Source organism: Cryptotermes secundus, unplaced genomic scaffold (assembly GCF_002891405.2).
Source record: "Cryptotermes secundus unplaced genomic scaffold, Csec_1.0 scaffold736, whole genome shotgun sequence".
In the NCBI taxonomy this organism is placed as follows: Eukaryota; Metazoa; Arthropoda; class Insecta; order Blattodea; family Kalotermitidae; genus Cryptotermes; species Cryptotermes secundus.
In genome coordinates this window covers 1,757,523-1,783,546 of record NW_019718280.1, presented here as the reverse complement: position 1 = coordinate 1,783,546, position 26,024 = coordinate 1,757,523, and the positions used below count along the sequence as shown (strand labels likewise).

Sequence of the window (26,024 nt, the reverse complement as noted above, 5' to 3'; positions counted from 1 at the left end):
GCACTACGGCTCCGAGGTCGACTCAGCCTCTAACAGAAATGAGTACCAGGAATATTCTGGGGGGGTAAAGGGCCACCGGCGCGTATGAACGACAACTTCACCGCCACCTGAGAGCCTCGACATCTCACAACTCTACGGGCCTTCACAGTCTGTTACAGGGATACCTTTACCTTTGGCTTTTTATCTTCTACACAACAGTAAATATCACATACTACACACTGGTCTCTTAAAATTAAACTTTAAGGGATTGAACTTAAGTCTGTGAACAAATATTCTGGCAGGCCCACACCCCTCGAGGCACCCATGCTTACAGCGTCGAACAGACATCCGAAGTTGTGAATAGGCAGCAAAGTGTGAGCACCCTTATCCCTTTAATATGTAGACAGGCGAGTTGAAAAGAGGGGAACTATTTTTAGTGTTGGAACTCGGAGTGCTGTGCCCGGCTGAGCATCACTTTATTGGTCGAACCAACACATAATTTTGGCTCGGTGAAGAGAAGTTTGGGTAGCTGCGTTCAGTTCCCAATTGACGGCGTCTCCGTAGTGTCGCGACAAGTGCTCAACTGTGATAAAGTGCAACCAGGTGACATATCTTCCGTTGTGTCAGATTCTGTATTGTTTTGGAAGATTTCCTTCGAAAGGAGTGCGTGATCTTCGTGAAGAAAGTTTTCCGTAATATTCCGCTTCGTCGAGAGAACACAGATTTCGGAATAGGTTTTATATAAAATCTCACATTTCTCAGTATTGAATTAGAACTCTTTGATAATTAATATACTTATATTGCTGTATGTATAGGTCACCATTTTATGATTACACTTCATACGCAAGCAACTAAAAGTTATTAATTAATTATTTTATGTTTCTTTAAATTTTATATGAAGGTTTTTCTAACTATGTCACAGGAAAGAATTTCTTTCAGAAACTTGTTTTGCTTGTGCCTAAAATATTAACAGTGGATTAACTACATAGAGGAATATATCACGCATATTCAGTCGATAAACCCGTAATATTGACACACACAAATATATGTTATAAGTATATAACCATATTATTTACTTTATTAATTACATAATTATAAATGCAAATGTTAGTATAAACACGAGCCCTAGCGCAATATTTTAACAGGCCAGTACGTAAGCATGACGTTACTCTATATTCAATTTCCAATATCAGATTCTAATTATTAATGAATAATTAACACCGCAATTGTACGAATTCCAGCTAATATTTAACACCGTGCTGTCGAGTAACTAGTGAAGGGGAGATTTTTCTGTTACAATGTTACAAAATTATGCGAATGATTAGTTTTATGAGTAATATTTATATTTCACCCCCTCAACGTACACAGTTACTATATGACCCACTGAATTTAACAACGAAATCTCCAGAATTTCCCCCCAGAATTTAGTTATTCTTTCGTATGGTTCTCGCTACAAACAGCGACTGCCTCCCTGATAGAATTATTCAGAGGGTTTTCATAATGGAGAAGAAGGGTCTTTTTTGTGTTCTGGGAAATAACACTTTTTAATATTATTCACTGGAAATTCGATCTTCAGTCTGTTAAAAACTGCAATATAATGAAATATATTGTCACTTCAAAACAAAATCATGTTCTTTATGCCCATATATTGGGGAGCCGGGTTAGTAATAAGGGCTGGGCGGACGAGGGTTCGGAGTTCGAGTCCCAGTAGGGAAGTTTTTCTCCTCTGAACGTCGTCCAGGAAGGTTCTGAGGCCCAATCTCTCTCCAATATAATACATCCGGAGGTTTTATTCCCGGGGTTTCACTAGCTGGGGTGTGAAGCTGACCACTCATTTCCAACTATTGCTTAGGTCAAGAATAGTGCAAATTTCGATTAGTATTAAATTGGGAAACTTGTCAATTCCCACTACTAACTGCAGTTTCCACAAATAACACTTCCATTGAATTGCTCTTACACTACACAGCGCTTGAAAGACCTTCTGAAATGAGCATTTCGCTCAAAATGCAAGCTGAGAACTTGAGGATTTCCGAAATAATAATAGAATAGGCATTACAGTTGTAATGGACAAGTACATTTGTTAGCAAGAATCCTCACTGTAATAACTTGTAACGACACCGGAATAAAAACTGAAACATTACAGTTTTTTACTGTCGTCCTCGGGTCATATCGCAACTGAATGTGATTAGTTTTACATGTGTTTTCCACAGAACCTACATGGCGACAAACCGACAAGCAATTCCCAACTTTGATTCATAAAGGTAAAGATAAAATTGTCCCTGTGATTAATTAAGCACTGTGACATGAAAACGTACGGCGTATAGTTTCAACATTCTTTTCCTCGGCAATGGATGGAGATGTGTGGTCAGCTTCACGCCCAGGCCGCTTTATCCTCGGGAATAAGCCCCAAATTTCAGTGGATAGGAGGCTGCGTGGTCAGCAGGGCTGGTCTGGACGCTTTGAACTAATAACGCAAATGACTACATTATTGTATAAAACTAGAGCACAAACGACTAGTGTAAACATCCCATTGAAATATAAGTATTGCCTAAATGACTGTACTACTCTTCTAAGAACTGAGGCTTCCATCTTAGACAAGAATTTACCCAGTAAACCTGCATCTTAAGATGAGTCACTGCCGATTAATACTGTCAAGGAAAACAATGTCATTAACGATTTCTTGGCATTCCCAGTCGGTTACACAAGTAGCAAATGCAAGCGTTGTTATATCTCTGACGTCACTCTCTGCAACGTTTTCAGATTTGCCAGATCATTTTTAAATCCAAGAATAAAATTGACATGAAATTATCTGATTTTTTTTAAAGTAGCAAGACAGATACTTCATTGTTATCAGATTCAATGAGCTGCCGGTCTTCTCCTGCGTTCATATTGTCGAGGGAGTCAATTATTTAAATCATAAGAAAAATTAGAAGAATATGTCACAGATTTTGAAACTGTAACCAAAGAGAAAGAAAATTGTGTTCTTTTCTCCATCACTGAGCTTTCGCTTAGTACTTCCAGAGTAATGAACAGGAAAAGCAACTTAAATATGCAAATGGAGTTCAAACCATCGGGTCCCGTCTCATTTGGTGCCGGGTTCCACTTGCTACACGGCCTGTAATAGCCACAATACCACAACCATTTCTCTGTTACTGGCATTTTATGAGGCGTTTGGATGACTTCATATAATGATGAGTTCATATTAAGCAGGCCAAACCCTGAGATATTAACTTCTAGCATTCTGGGTAAATCAGATTTTTGAGAAATAAAGCCTACTGCGAAACTATTTAGAAGTACGAACTCTTAATTATGCTGAAGCGACTAACGAACTACATAGAACGGAAACGTTCTTAAGAAGTAAACGGTCACTTAGCTGGTCAAACTATTTCCCGCTTCTATGTAACCCGGAAGTTGAAGTGGATACAAGATCCCACCACTGGACCTTAAGGCAAACGAGAAGCTTTCCTTGTGCTTGAGTAACTGAGCACCACGTCATGAAGGCCTATGGGGGAGTGGATGTATAGAACCACTTTCTTTTTACCTTGGCACTAGTTGAATGTGAGTGGCCAGCTTCACGCCACTGCCGCTTTACCTCCTGGGAAACATCTCCGATACACATTGGACAGGAGGCTGGGTACCCCCAGAGCCTGTCTGGGCGACATTGGCCCCACCGGGACTCAAACTTCGACCCCTCACTCGTCCATCCCGTAGCCAGTCGCTATACCAAGTGCGCTACCCCGGCTTTCTACCATTGGACCACATCTTGAGTAACTTTCGTCTAGTTCCTACACTAACGGCACTTAAGATACGTTACATGGGTTGCCGTAGCGCTGACGTCGAAACATAAAGTCGGGAGGGTTCCTTTCGAATCCCTGTCGGAACCCTAGCTATCCTGACTCAGGTTGTCCGTGGGGCACTTCAGTCGCTCCAAGAGAGTGACTGGAGAGAACCTATATTAGGCCACGACAACATACATAAAAGTAACGTTTCCCTCATCCTGCCTTTTGACATTATGTAGTGTAACTATCGAAAATATCGTTAAATAGCTCCTCCGCAGAAAATGTATTCTCACGTTGTTCCCTTTTATATTCTCTGTCCCTCCAAAGCGCATTTTTCCTTCAAGTTTCTCGGCTGAATTACGTATTCATTTCTCAAATCACATGATTGTTAATTAAATAATTATTAATACCATCAATATTATTAGCCAGCAACAGGTGACGGTAATACCAGAAGAAAATAATGCAGGCCTTGAAGTAGCTGTAACATACGTTTATTTGTCTGAGCTACCGAAGACATGGATGCAGGGTTCCTTCTCTTCGCACATGAGGGCGTCATTAAAGCAATGTTTATTTGGCCACCCCCCCACAACCGCGGCATGTTGTTGAATGAAACATATAGAGAAGTTCTTTTCATTTACAGAAATATACAGTGCATTGAGAATAAAATTTTAAACATTACACGACATTTGAAGAAAAATAAACTATTTGAGAACAATTCTCTCTCTCTCTTACGTGAATATGATGGCGGAAGGAAATCAGTTGAAGGAGTAATACAACGGCCGAAGCTTCTTGCAATTTCTTTCTAAGAAGATCAGTTGGATTATATATGGAAATGACTCAAATATTGACATCATATAAAATAGATGAAGGCATATAGAATAATGCAAGGAATAAACAGCAAATTTATCAGTCTCGGTAGCAGAATTATACAGAATGAATCCAATTACATATGAAAGAGTAACTATGAAAATTTAATTACTGCAGATTACGTAGAGAATCTGAAATAGATAAGTAGTCACTAAAGAAATAATACCGTTTAGGACTTTTGGCTCCTTTCTGAATTTACGGTTTGTTCCCTAAGTTTTTAATTTTATATCTTTACTTCACTCTGTTTTTCTAACACAGTAAAAAGTGCGTCCAACTTAAAAGAGAACAGCCCTGTAATCGTCTTCCCTTCCTTTTTCTCTTTACATGATGTACATATGTTATTACGAAACTTACTTCGGAATTATTTTGTACAATTTTGAATTTTATGTGAACATCAAAAGAAAATGGTAAATGTACACAAAATGTACACTTCTTTCAGTGTCTATCCTTGTAACTCTTACTGTTACAGAGTAATTGAAAATGATTTAGCTCTGAAAGTTAATTGCACGTACTAACGATTTATGCATATTATTATGCATATATATTTTGAATTATATATTCGCCGCCTTGGATAACATTTGTCTAAAATCTGCCATTTTACTGTAATCTCTGTACAATCCCTACAGTGTTCTGCGTTGTAACAACTGAGGCAACGAACCTTCTATGGTTCAAGTAAACAAGAACATTTTCCCAGTTATTTTCAATTACTTATCTGAGAATGGGTCAGGGCCAAGTAGAGCACCGAAAATTGACAATAGAACCAAAATTAAAAAATATATAACTCTATAAGGGCACCTCACGGTTATAATGAATTACTTACATCAGTTAAATTTACGTTTAAATATACAAGATCACAAAGAGAGTGACTTGAAACAAATTCTCTGTATGCTCCAAACAGTGTGTGAGTTAAATATGACGATCGAAGTGGAGAGAGTTGTGAAAAACGGAAGTGCATTGCAAAGTGGGAAATCTTGAGTAAGACCTACTTCAGTGAGGCAAACACAGCCTCAAAAATGTAAACTTTAAAAGCGATATAACGAAATCGATCAACAGTGCCGAATTAAAAAAACAAAGAAACGAAGACAGTGCTGAAGTAGCACATAGCAGTGTGACTTTCAGAAGTGGACAGCTCTGAAACCGAGCAACTTGCGGGGTGAACAATTTCAGAAAAGAGGCCTACTGAAGGGGTTTATAAGGAACGGGTTTACCAGAAACTGTGTGTAAGGCTCATATCTTCCCAATATGGCACTACTGAATCAACTAGCGAGACTGCTGTATTTCCTTTTGACTCTCTTTAAATTCGTCACGTTTGCATCTCCTTCACTAGTCGTGTTAAGTGTCTGCATTTTCATCTCATCTGCCGTGTCAGCAGGGATTATATACGACACGAACAGTGAAGGAACGCTGACTCGAGAAGTCGAAATTAAACAGGGCAAACTTGTCGGATTGCGCCTTCAGTCCACATCAAACCCTGATCTGAGGCCGGTGGAAGTGTTTCTGGGGATACCTTACGCGGCGGCTCCTACAGGATCGCAGAGGTTCATGCCTCCGGGTTCTCCACCCCAGTGGATGGGCGTCAAGTTCGCTCACAATTTCGGTCCTGTCTGCCCCCAAAACTTGCCAGATTTAAATCAAAAGAAGAAGAACGTCATGACAGCGAACCGTGTCAGCTACCTCAATAGGCTCTTCCCGTACCTGCAACACAACCAGAGTGAAGACTGTCTGTACCTCAACATATACGCACCGGCTCACAGGAGAGGTGAGTACAGAAACCTTACTGTCAGGTGTACAGTTGGGCTGAGACCAAAGCTGCATCTCTAGCATGCTATAGTCAATCAAACTTACGAACTAGAGTACGCTGTACTTTGTGTAGGCACCTTTAAGGAAAAATATAACCCGGTGCTAGGCAACAACCGCGAAATAAGCAGCTATTCAACAGCCGCTGGTAAGTAATGGCCGCAATAGATTCTTAACTCGCACCAATTAAGTACGTGGGAAGCGGTGTTCTTTATGTGGTCCGTGCGACAGCTGCGTGACGCAAAATTAGAACTGTTGGAAGAAATATTTTCTGTGCGGTTCTTGCCGATGTGTGTTATAATCAGAACAATTCTAAAGTTTAGTTAATTGTGTGACAATCGCTGGCCAGTAAAAGCATGAACACGGAAGCTGAGAAAGCTACGGCGTTGGAAGCCGTTACCAGGCGACAACCGGTGAAGATACAGCAGACTGAGAAGATTTAGTACGTACTGCAGTGAATTGTAGAGTGTGTCAATTAGTGACAGCGCTATACTCGTAGTTACGTGTAGCTACGAGCTGTAGGTATTCAATAAATACAATTAGCACTGTGTACCCAGCATATAGTCACTCATACACGTGACAATATGTTCGTAATTCCCACTAGCGTATAAATATCGAAAGTATGTTGAAAACAGGATCAGTAAGTTTATTGTGTCTATGACACTCGTTCCCAGAGTGGATTGAGTATACTCAGGATTGAACTTCACTCGAGTTGCCAGCTCTATCAACTGAAATGACCACCAAATCGAGTTTCATGCTGCAGCAGGTAAATACATTTAGAACTGTACTTATTACCGAGTGATATACATATTACGGCCGGTCACGATAGCCGAGGGGGCTCAGGTATGCACTGTCTTCGCTTGCTCGGAAGCCGGGATCTTAGGTTCGAATTCTACTGAGGGCATAGATATTTAGTGTGTGTGTGTGTGTGTGTGATAAGAGTTTTTTCTGTGTTTGTCTACAGGTAGAGGCCTTGCGACGAGCTGATCACCCGCCCAATGAGTCCTACCGAATGTGTAAGATCTAGTAAACTGAAGTGAAACGGGGAGCTTCATGGAGGTAGACCAAGGCCCAAATTGGGGCTGTAGAGCCAAAGGGGAAAAAAATACATATTATGTCTCGGTCCTCTGCAGAATTTCCAAATATTTCTAGAATACATGCACGTAACCAACTGAAAAAGCATTAATCTTTACTGTTTCCGCGGGGAAAACGGGTTTTTCGCCCTATTCTCCCATTTTTATCTTCGGATATTACTGCAGCAATTGCACTTTCGGAACAGGAAATTCTGTGAGCAAAGAAACCAGTCAGTTGCTTATATATTTTTTCGTGCTAGAGCCCCAATTTTCACCTTGGCCTACGTCCATGAAACTCTCCGTTTCACTTAGATTTAGTAGATCTTAGACATTCAGCAGGACTCCTTGGGCGGGTGATTAGCTCGTCACAAGGCCTCTACCTATACACAAACACCAAACATCCATGCCCTGAGTGGGATCCGAAACCACTATCCCGGTTTCCAAGCGAGCGAAGACAGTGCGTGCCTTAGACCGCTCGGCTACCGTGACCGGCAGCTTCTTATTTACAACAGCACTTATTTCATCTGGATAAACAGACTTGTGAGGGTTCTGTAAAGATAATTACAGTGCAGCACGTGTAGCGTGGCAACAAACAGAACACACCAAGCATCAGCAGCGCGGTATAAGTTGCATATAGTCACCTGCGTTTAAGCTAAATTTAAGACAATTTTTTTGTTCGTTCTTCCCAGCTCTTGCAGTTTCCCAGCTCTCATATTTCATAGTTTCCCAGCATTCAACCCCCTGTTTGATAGCGGTTTTAGTTTTCCCTTCGAGAATTCCAAGATTGTGTCAAGCAAATTACTCAGAGTTCAAGCAGGAAGCCGAGGAACCCATCCTTACGCCACAGTAAGGGTTGTCACGTGGTAAGAGTTAAACCAATCAGCGTCAGTCTTCATTACTGCCACGGTACATTTTCTCTACCAGCTTTCGCAATTTAATATAATTTTTGGTGGAAATAAATTGTTCAAAATGTTCTTTCGTGTGAGTGAAGTGGTACTATTCCTTTTAAAGACGAAACATCAAGGATCACACATCAGAATTTGCAGTAACAAATTTTTAGTGTGCATGTAGTTATTTCAAGCTGGAGAAAGCTGTTGGAAGATCTGTACATATTGTCACGTGATTGATTATATGTGGGGTTATGATTGGTAAATGGATTGATTGCACGCACAACTCGTAACAAGAAGTAAATATAGCGCTATTCATAATTCACACTCTGCAATTCACTACAGTAAGTAAAAGTAAAAAAAGTAAAGCTATCCCTGTAACGAGCTGTGGAGGCCCATAGGGTTGTGAGATGTTGAGGTTCTCACATTTTCTAGACAACTGGCTCATAGATGGCGGCAAGATTGTCAGCCCTACGCGTTGGCCGCCCTTTACCGCCAAGAATATTCCAAGAATATTCCTGGTACTCATTTCTGTTAGAGACTGAGTCGACCCCAGGGCCATAGTGCGGTTGGAAGGATTAAGTCAATTGAAAAAATCCAGTGACCTCATTGGGACTTCAACACGCTACCTTCCGGCTTGTAGCATAGTGCCTCACAACCAACTACGCTACCTCGCTACAGTAAACACTTAAATCTTCTCAGTCTGTCACTTCACCAGTCGTTACCTAGTAACGGCTTTCAACGGCGGGCGTTCCCCTTCCACTGAGTTGCCGAACTGTTCCCTTGCCTCAGATACAGCAACTCTTGATTAACTGAACTGACTCTATACCGGTCCTGCTTCTAACTTGTTGCGTAAGTAACAATATTCCTTGGTCTATATTAATATCTGGTAACTGGTCACCGTACACAAAGAGTTCTCTTATTGTATAGTGATAGATGTCACGAGGCTCCACTTCAGTTCAAAATTAATCCTCAAATATTCCTCGCTTCCCCCGCCCCCCTTTCCCCCAAAACACACACGTGCGCGCGTGCTTCCAGATTTAGAACGGTTCAGAACTGTAGGCGTTACTAATACTGCGGTGCTTTGACTTCTTATATTAAATTATGAAGAATCAGTGATGTTAGAATCGTGTATCACTGACAAGGTAACGACACGGTCGTTGATTTTAAAATGTGTAAATTTGTACTTTGTATCCTCAATGCAAATTAAAGCAAGTGTCACGTAACTTCGAACAAGGCCAAGAGTAACCTTGAATGCGCAGAAGAAAAATTTCAGACAAGAGGGTGGGTTCGAGGGTGTGAGAAGTGACAGGCGGCCAGATGCTCACATGAACTCCACCATAGCAGTCTGTCTGACCGTGTATGGCTGACGGCGGTTTTCACCTAACGGCACTATTCTCCAGTAGAGTTTAACTCCTCAGCCAGCGCACTGTTTATATGGCACGCTAACTTATTGAGGGCTTAAACGCATTGTTTCTACTTACAGAGGACTGTATAGCAAGGAGTTAGGTACATAGTTGCCTGTATAGATAAGTAGTTAGCTACTTGGTCGCTTATTTACATAACTCCACTTCTATTTGAATGAGTCTTGTCTGATTTTCCTTTCGTCTTCCTCAAGTGGAGATGTTCTCAGTGTTGAAGAAACNTTTCTTCATAGTCACCGCCGTGAAAGCCTCAAATCTTACATACGTTCTCAGTGTTGCTTTATTTAAATGCCCTGGTTAATCAGAGCAGAACACTGGGGACTATATCAGGGTATGTAATTGGTACATGGAGAAAAGGTCTTCTTCTTCTTCTTCTTCTTCTTCTTCTTCTACTTCTATTCTTGTTGCTCCCACTTGGAGCATAGAGCTGGCGTGAAATTTTTAAGTTTCACTTCAGATCCTTAATTTAATACAGTCGGTAGGACTTCTTGGACGGGGGATCAGCCCATCGCAAGGCCGCTACCTAACACATATACAGAATAAACAGAAACAGATATCCATGCTTGAGTGAGATTCGAACCCACGATCTTAATGTTTGAGCGGATGAAGAAATTTCATGCCTTAGACTGCGTTAGATGGAGGTGTGTTCAGGTTAAGGGTCAGACCGCTTCATCACCTGGGAAAAAGAACCCGGTACACATTAGTTAGGATGTCGAATTAGTCATAGTGCTGGTCTGAACGCTGTTGATTCATTCATTCATCAGTAATCTGTCAAGACGACAGGTCCACAGTCTCTTCAAAACAGTTCCTCCACTTGATGCGATCTAGAGCTTTCTCCTTCAAATGAAACATCTCGCATACATGGTATCTCTGGTTTTGGAAAGAGACTATCCAGGAAAAGTGATAATGTGGTAGTTTTTCCATTTGCTTTCCACATCGCAGTACAACAGCCGTTCAAACCACTCTGGTCACGCCTGTTGCTATACGAACTTGAACCATCTCGAGCATCATTTGCTCTGTCCTTCAAGTCGCTGCTGATGACGCTGCTTCCGGCATCAGTTTTTGGTGTCTCTCTTCGTCTGATGCCTACCCTTTGACCTGTCCAGCAAGGGAGGCCCTGCCAGTAGCTACGCTACCGCTGGCATAGCGTTGAGATGAGAAAAATACCTTGTCTTTGTCGGGAATCGAACGCCAGTCATCCAGCTTCTATTCGCTATATAGGCTCTCCCCACCCCAAATGCAACATGCTAATTATTTTGACATTTCTTCCTTTCCGCTTTTATCATTTGCTTAATTCTGTTTTGTGTTTCTTCTGCCGTTTACGCTGTAACTTCATTCAAATTTGTGGCTTGTAAGATTTCGCGCGGTACTGGAAACATGTCTTTCAGTTCCTTATAATATTCTACGCACATCCGACACAAGGAAAATAAAAGAAGACAGAGAATACAATGAAGGAAAATTGTTACAAAAAACCCCCAGACGAAAGTCATCGCCCACCTTTTCATTCCAAAGTCAAACAACTGTACCTCGTGTTTCTTCTTGCACTATTTCTGGCGGCCTTTGCAACTTCGTCCTTGCGTTGCCAGTATACAGAATATAAAATATAGACCCGGACTTTCTATTTCTTTTTTAGTTCCAACCGTGTCTTACAGGGTAGCGTAGTTGGTTGAGGCACTACGTTACAAGCCGGAAGGTCACTGGTTCGATTCCGATGAAGTCATTGGATTTTACAATTTACTTAATCCTTCCAGCCGCACTACGGCCCAGGGGTCGACTCAGACTCTAACAGAAATCAGTACCGGGATTCTTCCTGGCTGTCTTCCTGACAACCTCACCGCCATCTGTGAGCAGAATTTCTAGAAAATGTGGAAACCTTGACGTCTCACAACCCTAAAGGCCTCAATGGTCTGTTACAGGGATAGCTTGACCTTTAAACTATCATTGTCCAGTAAATTTCGGGGACTTATACTTACTTATATTCGGTCAGGACCGATACCTGTAGAGACTTCCCACCTTAAGATTATGTCCAATAAATGGACGCTGCATATGTTTCAAGTAATCTTCATCTTCAAGCAAGAATCGCACTAAAATGAAATTGTAACATAAACTGCGAATTAGGCGGCTACATTTGAATAAAATTACCGTGTTTCGCATGAAATTCGTACTACGTATATTACATGCTGTATACCAAACTTTTAATTATCTTGTTTTTCTCTTGACCCATTAAATTCGGCTATTTTCATCTCAAATACTTGGAAATGCCGTCTCTAACAGATCACTGTATTCATTTTGCTATAGGCGAAGGAACGCATTAAAATAATTTTATGTCCACTTGCTTTCTACTTTGCCTTTCCTTAAAGATGGCCCCTGCGTATTAAGCGATCAGTATGGTGAGAAATAGCGGAGCAGTTGCAGAACCTGCACTGCGGAGGGAAGGACAGATGATGCCCTCTAGCGGAGGTGACATAACTTACATACTCTTTATAATCCTTATCTCAGTAAGTGGAGCAGATGAAATCCATTGATCATTCTTTTGACTACTGAAAGAACTAAAGATACAAAAACAAACAATAAACTCCGTGGCCTGTAGTCTGCAAACGAACTATACCGACTGAGCTACCGCCGCATGTCGGCGAAGTTAGTTCCAACTTTTGCGGATAGAGGGCGTGACGTGGTCAGCGCAACGGTTCCCCACGGCCGTTAATCTTGGTTTTCTAGACCGCAGCCGCTATTTCCTGGTATAGCTCCTGAATTATACTCACGAGACTGAGTGGACCCCGTTCCAGACCCACTACTTCTCAGAAAATCTGGTAGCGCCGGGAATCGCACCCAGACATCTGGATCTGTAGCCAGGAACTCTGACCACTAGACTACAGACGCGGTCTAACTTAAGATACAAACAGTATCTATCTAACTAACTAACTAACGAACTTCATGGAGGTGACCCCTTCTTGAGAAGCCGCACTTTGAAGATACTAAAAAAATCCGAAAATTTTGTGAAACACGAAGGTTCATTACCATCTTCACAAGAGCTCTCCACTGGTCCCTACCCTAGGCCAGATCAATCCACTCCACCTCCCTAATATCTGTGTTAATATTATCTACATTCTTAGGTCTTGGTCTTCCTAGTGGTCTCTTTCCTTCTGCTTTCCCAGCAATATCTTATGTACATTCATCTTCTCCCTCTGTCTATCTCATTCCAATTATAGTTGGCGAAGAGTACAAGTTATGAAGCTCCTCATTAGGCAGGTTTCTCCAACCTCCAGTCACTTCCTCGCCTTTCGGTTCAAATATTCTCCTCCGGACTCCCTGTTCGAACACCCTCAGTCCATATTACTCCCTTAATGCCAGAGATCAAGTTTCACACCCATACAATGCCACACGCTAAACTATAATTTCATGTATTCTAATTATTATGCTTTTAGACAGCAGACGAGAAGACAGAAGTTTCTGGACTGAATGACAGCAAATGTTATTCGAATTCAGCCTCCTCTTAATTTTCTCCTAAATCAAATTTTGGTTCGTTACTGCTGCACCCAAATACTATTTGACCTGTGCCACATTTTAAAAGAATCTGTTAGCTCTCTGTATGTTAAGATTTTTCAGCGACTTCCCGTGACGAAACACTAATTTTCTTTGCATTTACCAACCCCCTTACTATCGTCAATTAAAGTTTTCTGTTCTTCTGTATGGTATCTACATTATCACCCGTAGATTCAGCTCATCGCCCTACACCAGCAGCTGATGTCTCTCATTTAATTTCAGTTCCACCTGGTTTTCTTGGACCTTCTTAATGGTATTTTCTGTATCACTGAAAGCGATGGCAATAAAACATCTTGTTTTATGCCCTTTTGGATTGGAAAATTATCAGACAAATGTTTATCTGTATGGACTTTACTATACGTGTCGTTCAAATACATTTTAATCAGCCTAACCAGTTTCATGGACTCCTTAAACTCTATCGGAATACTGTACAATACTTCCCTCCTAAGAGAATCATAGGCTTTCTTGAAGTCGTAGCTGATGTACGTACTATCTCACTGTATTCCCATTTTTCTCCAGTATCTGACAAATGCAAAAGATCTGATCAGTAGTTGATCTGTTACGTCTAAACTCACACTGATGATCCCCAATAATTTCATCATCATACGTACTTAAATTTGAGAGAGAAATATTGGATCAAATTTTGTACGAAACTGAAAGCAACTACATCTGACAATTAACACGACACTCAGATTTATTGCCCTTTTTGTACATTGGTACAATAGTACACCCCTTCCACTGATCAGATAAATTTTCTTATTCCAGATATAATAATCGAGTGAACAGTAACTAACTCTGAGATGTAATACAATCTTACATAAATTTTGTAAATGGAACAGTGTTGTTAAAATACATAACCGATGCAATAAAACTCAGAGTACTTTAAAACAGATGAATAATGATTTCCGCTTCATTTCCTGAATCATATTCATTACATAACGTTAAATTTGAAATACTAGGATATGTTATCCAAGAGGTCGTTAATCTGGTCTAAAGAACGCTGATCCAGTAGGATGACATGTTGCTTCGTATCACGCGATGTACTGCACGCTAACTACACCCCAAATGACGGCAGGCTTTGTTCTGGTGATGACACAAGTTTGAACCACGTGCTGCTCTGTCAATAACAGCCTTCCTGCTCATAACCCGATCAAACTCCATCGGAACTTCCCGACAACGTCCACAAACTTGGAGCGCTGGCATCATGTTTGAAGCATGACGTGGACATTGTTGCACCCGTTGCCAGATTCCATAAGACAAAGTTGGAAGGCGATAGAACAAGGAGGACAAATTTCGAAGCGACAGGCATTGGATAAACGGGGACATTATTGCAGTGAGGCAGGAATGTGCGGTCTTCTAAACGTGCTCTAGTTACACTGCAAACTTTCAGGAGATATGTTCAAACAATGTTATAACAGGGGCTCCTGCTCTGGTAATGGCTGTAAATTCAACAGTAAAAAGGTAAAGCTATTTCTGTAACAAGCCGTGGAGACCTGTACGGTTGTGAGAGGTCGAGGCTCCCACATCTTCTACAGAATAGGCTCACAGATGACGGTGAGGTTGCCAATCTTACGCTCCATCAGCCCTTTACCCCCAGAAAGATTCGTGGTACTCATTTCTGTTAGAGGCTGAGTCGACCCAAGGGCCATAATGCGGCTGGAAGGATTATATCAATGGACAAATATAATGACCTCATCGGGATTTGAACCCGTGAATTTCCGTCTTGTGGCATAGTGCCTCAACCAACAACACTACCGCGTGCCCCGTAAATTCAACAATAAAAAAGGTAAAGATTTCCCTGTAACAGGCCGTTGAGGCCCATTGGGTTCTGAGAGGTTGAGGCTCCAACATCTTCTAGACAATCGGCTCGCAGATGACGGTGAGGTTGTTAGGTTTATGCGCCGGCCAACCTTTACCCCAAGAAGATTCCTGGCACTCATTTCTGTTAGAGGGCGAGTCGAACCCAGGGCCATAGTGCGGCTGGAAGGATCCACCTCATAGGGACTCGAATCCGCTACCTTTCGGCTTGTAGCTTAGTGCCTCAGCGGAGTATTTTATCGCGTACAACAGTACGTCACTCAAAATTGGATGAACTACAGTCATGAACGACATGAAATAAATTAAACCAGATTTAAAGAAATGAACATTTAACGTAACCCAACACGTAATTTCTTCAAAATGAACCACAAACCTAAGCGTATATTCGATGTCATTATTGTGGGATTTATTTGGTTGCGTTATCCCAGTCATAAATATTATTTGAATATTATTCATATTAATATTTAAATTTAATATGATCTGAACAGATATATTTAAAAATTATTTCACTGAACAGTTCCAAAATTGTTGATAAGAAAGAGATATTACGTACTGCTTCTAATACCGGTATTTATTGTTCAAGAGACAAAGTTGGTACACTTTACCCAATATACTACATTTTCGAAAATTCCCCCGTCAACATCAATGTACGAGTACTTTGCAATTCGTGTGAGGACGTGGCGTGTTGCTCGTCTGTACAGTGAAATAGCTCTATCTCGGAAACCGTTCAGAATAGGACACACACACACATATAAATATATATACATAACAACATTTTTAATTATAATGATCAATACTATTAGGTCCCAGAATCTTGACCTTTCCTCCTGCGACACTCTGTATATTACTGTAAAGTTGAAAATTGCCGTATTCTAATTCGTTTAAGCACTGAGTGTGCAATGCGTAGAACACCAGAATCGTTTACATGTTTCGTAACATCGAAAATTTCATAAACTATTTTCCTCTATTCTCTTTGCAGTGTATACGTTTGCGACATGTGTCATTCACCCGAACACGTGAAATCTGATGATTTTAAACTCGAATAGGACGGATAGGCTTTCATCACCTCATCCTATAAATAATTTAAACGTATAAAGTATAATATTGTTATAAACTCCATAAAAACATTTTCATTCATCTGAAACTTAATGTTTACCACTACACCTTCGCTGAAAGCGAGCTTAACAGAATAAATATTAACAGACTCTGCTGGAATGTTGCTTCAGGCTGGGAGGGAAGCCAAATTCATGAGGCGCAACCAAGAATGCGGCATTATGGTAATCAACTGTAACCACGTGTCACATTCTTAAGACATAATTGTAGAACTCAGCGTCCAAATTATGTGTCTCGCTGCCATAAAGGCGTGCGTATTTGCGTGGAGAAATGATGAAATCCAGAGGTCAGTAACAGCAGTGGAAGGGGCAAGTTAGGTCATCTGCAGTGCTGTTTACTTGTACTTGGTAGGTTACTTGTTCAACCATTAACTGGAAGATAAATTATCTCTAGGCATTCTCAGACTTATGAGAATAATATCAGTTGAAAGATAGTTGTTATGAAACCTCAAAATACTGTCCCAATTAATCTATCTTACAATTACATCATATAATTATCTTCTCTAATATTTCTTCAAAACCCTGTTAAAATTTAAGGTAAAGCTAACAGTGCAACCGGCCGTGGAGGCCCATAGGATTGTGAGACGTCGAGGCTCACACATTTTCCAGGCAATTAGCCAACAGATGACGGTAACATCAGCCTTACAAATCGGCCTCTCTTTACCGCCAGAAAGATTCCTGGTACTAATTTCTGTTAGAGGCTGAGTGGAACCCAGAACCATATTGAGGCTGGAAGGATAAGGTCAATATAAAATTCAATGACCTTATCGGGAATCGATCCCACGAACTTCCGGTTTGTAGCATAGTGTCTCAATAAACTACGTTACTGCGTGCCCCCAAAGCCCTGTTGATGTTCAAATTATCGTCCAAGTACATTAAAGCCTCAAACCCCTTCGTAATATTGCCTTTATACAACAAGAATTGTACTTGATCACAATCAAATCATTCAGAGTTAATATTCTCATATATAACATGTGATTTGTTTGTTAACTTAAAGTCTATCCCTAACTCTTACAACCAGCAGTTATTGGTGACTATCAAAGTCGGTTCCCTTCACGTAACAAAAGTAACTAAAACCTGTTTGTCTCTTATTATTTAGTAAGAAATGTTCAGCTTCGTGTGACAGTACTATTGTAAGGCCCTGAAAATGAGGACACTGCGTCGGTAAATTTCCATTGGCTATACGACTTCAGATCATAAATCTGTGTTCTTGGTGTTCACAGCTCTAATTAACTCAGGTACATCACAATTAAGTTTATTATTATTATTTTACTGCAATTGGGTGTTCACCCGGTGGCAGTAGAACTTACACTGATACAGACAAGGATAGTCTATAACATAGGGAACAATACAAAACAAAATACATACAATAAGCACGGTACACACAGTGCAATTCGAAACATATAAAAGGGTAAGTGCTTGTGTTCGTTTTACTGCATTCGATCAAGGACACTTCACATTACTTCACTTGACTCATCCAACTCCTACTAAGGCCTCTGTACTTGCAACAGCTAAAGGAACAAGAAAACTAATATTTACCATTAAATAATATATAATTCTGTATTGACTTATCAGTGGCAGGAAAACAAACTGTGCAGTTTATAATTTTCACTTGCCATGTCACCAGTAAGACTCTCAATGTATCTGACGTAATTTTGTATAATTTAGATGATATGTGTCAAGTTACATTTTTTTAATGTGTTATAATTATGACTCTTTATTTGAATTTTGCCGTCAGTCAACCTGAAAAGATATTTGAGACTGCTGAAGTGAAATTGTTTTCGGAACTATGGATACCTCGTCTCTCTTCGTAGAGACAGACACTGAAGCAGACGCACGGTGTTGCAGCAACTTTGCACAGGCGTCTGTTCCTTCTCCGTCTTCATCCTCTTCGCTTAAAATATTCCAACGTCTTTGTTATGGAATAGTTGTAGAGCTGCCAAGTGTTCATCCCTCAGCGCTGCTCCGACATAGTTAATAAAAACATCGATATAGCGGCAGCCACAGCCTGCTTCTGCATGTTAACCTACACTACTAAGTGGTCTTTGCCAGTTAATATAACAGCGGAAGTTCTTGCGCCACCAAAATCCCTATATAAGAAGGCTGTGGAGATCAGCACTTCAATCACGTGTTGCTTTCCCTCTCTTTATCGCGATCTCTATCTTATTGCTTACTGATTACTTCATTCCATTCCATCTGTTTCTCTTTCAGTTCTTTCCTTCGCTTTCTTTGTGTCATAGTTTCCTCTTTCGTTTCCATATTTGAGCTCAATTCCTTCTTTAAGAAACAAGTGGACTTATGAAAGTCCGTGTGTGTTTCAACATTTGAGTTGCCATGAACGGTGGTGCTAGCAACAACTCACAACGACTGGTCCGCAGTTCTCTAATCCACTCACACACCAACCAAATATTCTTCACGTCACCTAACTCAACCGAATTACTCCACTATTTTTTCCCGCTCATAATATCCAGACGCGGATCGCAGAGGTAACACTTTCATCTGTTGCTTTGTTCAGAACGAGCAGAAAAATCCACTTTCCAGCCATCCCATTGGTTGATGTTAGGAATATATTGCCTATCAATGGACATGCGGTAGTATAGTTGGTTGAGGCACTATGCTACACGCCGGAAGGTCGCCGGTTCGAGTCCCGATGAGGTTATTGAATTTTTTCAATTGACCTAATCCTTCCAGCCGCATTATGGCCCTGGGGTCGACTCATCCTCTAACAGAAATTAGTACCAGGAATTTTCCTGGGGAGGAAAGGGAGGCCGGTGCGTAAGGCTGACATCACCGCCACCTGTTAACCGATTCTCTAGAGAACGTGTGGGAGCCTCGACGTCTCAGAACCCTATGGGCCTTCACTGCCTGTTGCAGGAATAGAAAAGAAAAAGCTTTTTTTGTGAATGCAAGCTTACTATTAGGAATGATATTTAGAATTTCATTTCTTTATTTTACTCTATAACTACTCTGTGTCTTTCTTAACAATATATTTAAATTATAATTATATTATTTTTTCTTTGCTGTAAAATTTCATTAATAAACATATAAAACTTGTGTTTAAAATGTTTCATTCCCCATTTCCAGACAAGTTGGAGATAATTACCATATTATACAAATAATTATAACTTCGAATAATGCGACCACTTCATGGGATTCATTATCCGCGCTAACAGAGATCTATCTGTAATTCCCTATGTATCAATTTCAAGAACTGCTGAAAGAAGCTATCAAATTATTCGCTCACGTAGACTTATGAAGGAACATTTTTATTGAAGATTAGAAGAAAAAAAGAATAACGGTAGATCAGCATTTGGCTACGGTTTTGCTCATTTTAATTATTTACAGCAAATATAGGAGGACTTCTGAGCAACTCTGTGTAGAGCTATCTGTTTCACTAATCTGGCAATACTGCCAATTACTCATATAGTGCAAAGGGCTGATAATTTTAATTGAACTTAACTGAACACTTGCGAGTGGCCTTTTTACGTAGCCATAATATTGTGACGCGTCACCTTACGTCCATCACCGCGACAAACGCTACAATATAATTCATTTTCCGCCCCAGCAACAATCAATCCTTTCAAGGAAAGTATTTTACTACATCTGGTTTGAATTCTGCGTACTGAATGTCGCTGTTAGCATCACGTGGTCTTGTCGATATCAGATGTCGACGCCTGACGTTTGAAACCTACGGGCGGCAGGCAAACCATCTGATCTGTAGCTCCATATTGCCAGCAAACACGCCTTCGGATAGAGAAATGGCACAGAGCTTAGGATTGCTTCGGTGAACGATAGCAGATGCTTATGACATTCCAGCAGGTAAACAAGTCATTGGAAATACCCCCTAGCTTCATATCTTACATCTCTGTAGAGTCTAACGGACTTATATTCCCTACAGTACGAACAATACTTTGTAAGATGAGGCACCGACTAAACAATTAACATTAATTTACTACATCTACATCACGAGCCTCCTATAAAATCTTGTATACAAAAAGAAAAAAAAGAATATAGAATATTCCAATTTGTCCATGGGAACGTACGAAAATACAAAACCAACGACTGATTCGATGTTATAAAACATCAATTAAAATTGTATTCTTGTTTTATACTATAACTTCAGTTTTTTATATAATCTGATTTGTTATATTTTTTACGTCAAATGTTTTATATGTTTAATAGTATTGTATCCAGTTTAATAGTACTGCAGTTCAGTTAAACATGTATTTGTCTGATGATGGCTACTGATAGCAGAAACATGTAGCAGAGCCGTAGCTGGGCACTGACCTTGATATTTGTTGTGTTGTGACGGTTAAAAAAAGAGGATGTCTAACAGACACTTCATTTTTTCAGCATTAATTAACTGATAATTCCACTAATTAACTCCGTAGAGCAGACACCTTCTTGAGTAGGTAATTGTAGCTTTTATTTTCCTTGGCACCACAGCCCCAGTGGGCCTAGGCCTACCTCCATGAACTCCGTTCACTTCGGTTTTACTAGATCTTACACATTCGGTAAGACTCCTTGGGTGGGTGATCAGTTCGTCGCAAGGCCTCTATCTGTACACAAACAGGTTCGAATCCTGCTTGAGGCATGGATGTCTGTGTGCGTTTATTCTGTCTTTATGCTGTACTGTGTGTGCAAGTAGTGGCCTTGTGACGGGCTGATTCCCCGCCCGGGGAGACCTACCGACTGTGTAAAAATCAAGAAACTGAAAGCGGCCAAGTTTCAACAAGAGGGCTGTAGAGCTATAGATAAATCATCACATCTGTAACTAAAGTGAATGGCCGGCAGTTAACGATGTCTGATTCATGGCAGAGGAAAACGTGTGTTCTTTCCCATCGCCTGCTAATCTATTTTTTGGTTCACAAAAATTTTCATCGAGTTAATTTCGAGGGATTATTTTGGGAGTCATGCGGCCGAAGGACGCAAATGATCAGACATTCATCTACAGTCGAGTCCAGGAGTGAATATTTCTCTACTTATGCCCCCTGTACTTTTGCATGACGTGTCTGACACAGACACAAATTCCCTGAAATTATAAGTTTAAAATTGCCTCTGTGCTTCTTTCATTAAACTGAGCACCACACCTCAAAAACGTACTCGAAAGTGAAGTATGTATCAACGTGTCGTTATCTACGGCATCAGATGGAGGTGGGAGGTCAACTTCATGGGCACGTCGCTATGCCTCCGTTACCCGTTACACAGGAGGCTAGGAAGGTGCAGAACCGTCTTGCTCAGAGTCAGTAAATAGGACACAATGGAAGTAAAACAGCTGTAATTGATGTAATAGGTTTCCTATGTGTGTCAGTAGGTAGCAGCACAGTCCAGCTACATGACAGTCTAAGTAGCAGATGCGCATGTTCAGAGCTGGTTTCAGTAGTCAAATTGGCATCATGATTAAATGTTTACTACCGAAGAGCAACGTTCTGTTGTGCGTTTATGTGGGCAGAAGGACTCAATGCAAAGGGTATTCATAAAGAAATGTTTCCTGCTTACGGTGGGAAGTGTTTCTCGCCTAAAACTGGTTCGAAAAATTGAAATTGAAATTGAAAATTGAAAAGGAAGTGAGGAAGTGGCCAAGACAACAATTAGATAACTTCTATGGTGCGGGTTTCGACGCACTGGTAAGATGATGGTACAAGTGTATCAATGTTGGTGGAGGATATATGGAGAAATGTGTTTTTATTTGGTTCTAATATCATATGCTTTACGTTTTATTTCAAATTGTGACCTATTTACTGACTTTCCATCTTATATATGCCTTCGGAAAACATTTGGCATGGAACACGAGTGAATAAAACCAGATTTCACTGTTACTGAGATAAAATGTATCAAAGAAGCTGCTTAAAATCCCGAAAAAAAAGCCTGTCTTACATTCTTGGGTGTTGGTGTTACCCCATAATTTTTGCATACAATTTTATAAGTCTTTGAAGTTTATATACTGTCGTAAAAGAGATTATAAACAACCGGCTCTTTGTGTGTGTGGGTAGCAAAATATTTACAATAGTTTTACTGCATACATAACATCTGCATTCGATTGCTTCTCTTAACCTCTCAGCGTACCAGAACTTACTCTTTAATGTTAACTTCCGAATGCTTAATTCATGCGGAAAAGTATGCAAGTCTTCTCACAATTAAATAAAACCCGAAGAAAGTGCTGAGACAAATTTTCGAGGCCTCATTCGTTTCATTCAAGCACAACACATACTTTATCTTTCATAAATCATTTATTAAATTTAGAAAGTCACTTTAAAGGAAGGACAGCATGTACTTATATAATTCTTATATACATATTTTATATAAGATGGGAGCAATATTCGTCAGGTAATTTCCTAAAATAAACTAAGCTACATTATCAAAAGTATTCCTTGTTGTAGACGAAAACAAGCCAAAGTGGAGCGCTTGCAGAATCAAAGTAAAATAAATGGGGATACTTTGAATAATTTAAGACGCGAATCCAGCAGGAATATCAGGAATAAAAGTGGGAATATCCGAAATAAAAATTAATGAGCTTGCAACGAACAGTAAGAAGAACAATATTAATGACTTTTATACAGGAATAAATGACATTAAGAGGGGTTACCAACCTAGAAATTACTTAGTGAAGGATGAGAATTGTGATCTGCTCGCAGATTCTTACAACTTTGAGTACGTCGAAGAACTATTCCCAGTTACTGAATGTACATAGGATCAGTGATGTTAGGCAGAGAGAAATAAATAAAGCTGAGATACTAGTACCTGATGCTAGTCCTTTTCAGATGGAAACTGCAATTGCAAAACTGAAAATGTATAAATCGCCAGGTGGTGATCAAATTCCGGCAGAATTGACTCAAGCAGGGTGTGATATATTTCGGCCTGGGATCCATGAACTCATTAATTCTATTTGGAATAATGAAGAACTGCCTGATCACTGGAAGGAGTCTGTTCTTGTAACAGTTCAAAGAAGGATGATATAACTGATTGTAGTAATTACTGTTGGTTATCACTGCTATCAACTTCATACCAAATTTTTCCAAAATTCTTCTGTCAATAATGTTATATTTTAGCGTCCTGTTGCACTGATTCATGTCCATGATTTATTCCAACCGTCTTACATTCCTTCTTCTGTCAAGGTTGAATCCATATATAGATGAAATTATTGGAGATCATCAGTGTGGGTTTCGATATAACAGATCAACTACAGATCAGATGTTTTGCATTCGTCAGATACTTGAGAAAAAAATTGGAGTACAGAGAGACAATACATAAGATATTGGTAGACTTCAAGAAAACCTGTGTTTCAGTTAGGAGGAAGTATTGTACAATATTCTCACAGATTTGGGTCACCCATGGAACTAGTTATTCTGAATAAAATGTGTTTAAACGAAACATGTAGTAAATTCCGTATAATTAAAGGCTTGTCTGATAATTTAGCTATCCAGAATGGTCTAAAAGAAGGTGATGCTTTATCACCGCTGCTTTTAAACTTTTCTTTAGAATATGCCATTAGGAAGATTCAGGAAAAGCTGCTGGTCTACGCTGATGATGTGAGTCTACTGGATGATAACATTAATATTGAAAAGAAAATTACAGCAACTTCAATTGATGCGAGTAAGGAGGTTGGTCTAGAAGTAAGCCCGGGGAAAACTTAGCATATGTTGCTGTCTTGTCAGCAGAATGCAGGGTAAAATCATGATACAAAGATAGTTAACAGATGTTTTGAAAATGTGGTACAGTTCAAATATTTTAGAACAACAGCAATAAATCAAAATTTCATTCAAGAGTAAATTAAGAGGAGACTGAATTTGGTTAATGCTTGCTACCATTCAGTCCAGAACCTTTTTTCTTCTCTGCTGTCCAAAAGCATAAAAATTAGAATACACAAAACTATAATTTTGCCTGTGGTTCTGTATGGGTGTGAAACTTTGTCTCTGACATTAATGGAGGAACATAGACTGATGGTGATTTAAGAACAGGCGGAGAGGGGAATATCTGGACGGCAGAGGGATGAAGTGACGGAATGTTTGCGAAAACTGCATAATGAAGAACTTCATAACTTGTAGTACGAAGGGATGGTAATTACTGGATTGATCTGTATCAATATAGGGACCTGTGGCGGGCTCTTTGTAACGCACCATGCAGGAACCTCAGCAATGTTGTTCATTTACATTCTTAAGTATAACGTACTACAAGTAAACGAACTGTATTACTGTTAACAAAAGATGATACAGAATTGACCCCAGCACCAGCAGACGCCAAGGACGACATCTGGTCTTTCTGAGGGACAAGCAAGCTGCAGGTCACTGGAAAACCCAGAACGGAGCAGGAAGTATCCCGCTGCGTTTTCTGTGAATTTCAATGCTTAACTTCGGCGGTACGAGTCTTTGAAAATTTGAGACTTGACAGATACGAATCGCAATAATTTTCGGAGGGGCGTACCGAGCGATCGTTAGTGTACCTTTATTTATTTGAGAGCTGTCAGAAGGACCGTCTTTTACTTAGGCCCAAATTAACCTGAATGTTATTAGGGATTGGCTGTATGCAAGTGAGAGTAACACCCAAATTTTAGGTTCAGCCAATCAGCAAAATTTCAGAAGAGAGGAAACCGGGCGTCCCCGGAAACGTCAAGACTTCTGCCTCTCCGGAGGGTTCAGTCGTCTTAGAGAGTGACAGGGGTCAGTCGTCTAAAGGGAGTAACAGGAGTCAGTGGTCTTGGTGAGTAACAGGGGTCAGTCGTCTAAAGGGAGTAACAGGAGAAGTCAGTCGTCTAAAGGGAGTAATAGGAGAAGTCAGTCGTCTAAAGGGAGTAACAGGACTCAGTGGCCTAAAGGGAGTAACAGGAGTCAGTCGTCTAAAGGGAGTAACAGGAGTAACCTCCCGGACGTTAAATCGGTGTTGGCCAAGTCCGGCACACAAATTCAAAAGTGCTACAGCCTTGTAATATGTAATTCTAGTTCACATCTATAATAAAGAGCAACAGTGTTGTTGAAGTGTGTGTTTTAAGTGTTCTCTATCTCCTTGTGTGAGCAAGGCCCAGAAGTCGCCCTGAGACAGAATCTCGTCCTACCGTCTGTGCAGTCGAAACCCCAAACGTCTGCCTATCCACGTCCCCCCCTTTGTTTTCCCCGTTCCAAATTCGTGGATTTCATTGAAGCCCACTTGCACCCATTCAAATTCAAATTCAGAGTAATCCCACACCTTACCCTGACCCAGACAGCAACAAGGAAGCGGCGGATGAAAGTGGAGACCAACGTAAGGGCACTAAGAGGACAGTTATATCTTGTGAACATGGTAATGAACCTTCGGGTTCCATAAAATGCTCAGATGTTCCTGAACATCTGCACAACTGGCGGATTCTCAAGAAGTTGGTCAGTTAGTTAATGGCTCTTGTGGTTTAGTAATGTTTCATGTCGTTGCCTATGCCTCAACGAGATTTCCAGAATAACCGAGTGACAGAATTAGTTCAAGGGCAGTTATGAGACAATTATAAGCTGGAGGTTTGTATCCAGAAAAAAATTTATTTCCGAGGTTTCAGAGTGATTGAAGACGAAATAGCAAGAAGACTTCGTGGTGATTTGAAGTGCTAGTTTCTGTATTGAGATCCGTTGCTAGGAGACGACTAGCGAAGACTGGGAATCCTAGTGCGTGTGCAACAGTGATTGGAAAGTGTGTAAATCAGCGACAGCACAGTTTATTAGTGTAATTAATAGAGAGATTGCAACCGAAGTGCTAATAAATCCAATCACTCGAACCAGAACCCGTA

The 26,024-nt window shown here is 40.4% G+C and overlaps 1 protein-coding gene across 4 annotated transcripts in view; it reads left to right on the top strand.

The window, feature by feature from the left end:
* Positions 1–507: 507 nt before the first annotated feature.
* Positions 508–26,024, top strand: part of LOC111875489 — a 246,991-nt gene continuing 221,474 nt past the window's right edge. The window contains exons 1-2 of one of the 4 annotated variants that reach the window (XM_023871803.2): positions 508–582; positions 5,252–6,384. In XM_023871803.2, coding sequence (XP_023727571.1) covers positions 5,868–6,384 — 517 coding nt within the window. In that variant the 5' untranslated portion in view covers positions 508–582; positions 5,252–5,867. Of the gene's footprint in view, positions 785–5,251; positions 6,385–26,024 lie in introns of all 4 variants that reach the window. The other 3 variants (XM_023871811.2, XM_023871795.2, XM_023871788.2) reach the window with 3 other exon arrangements.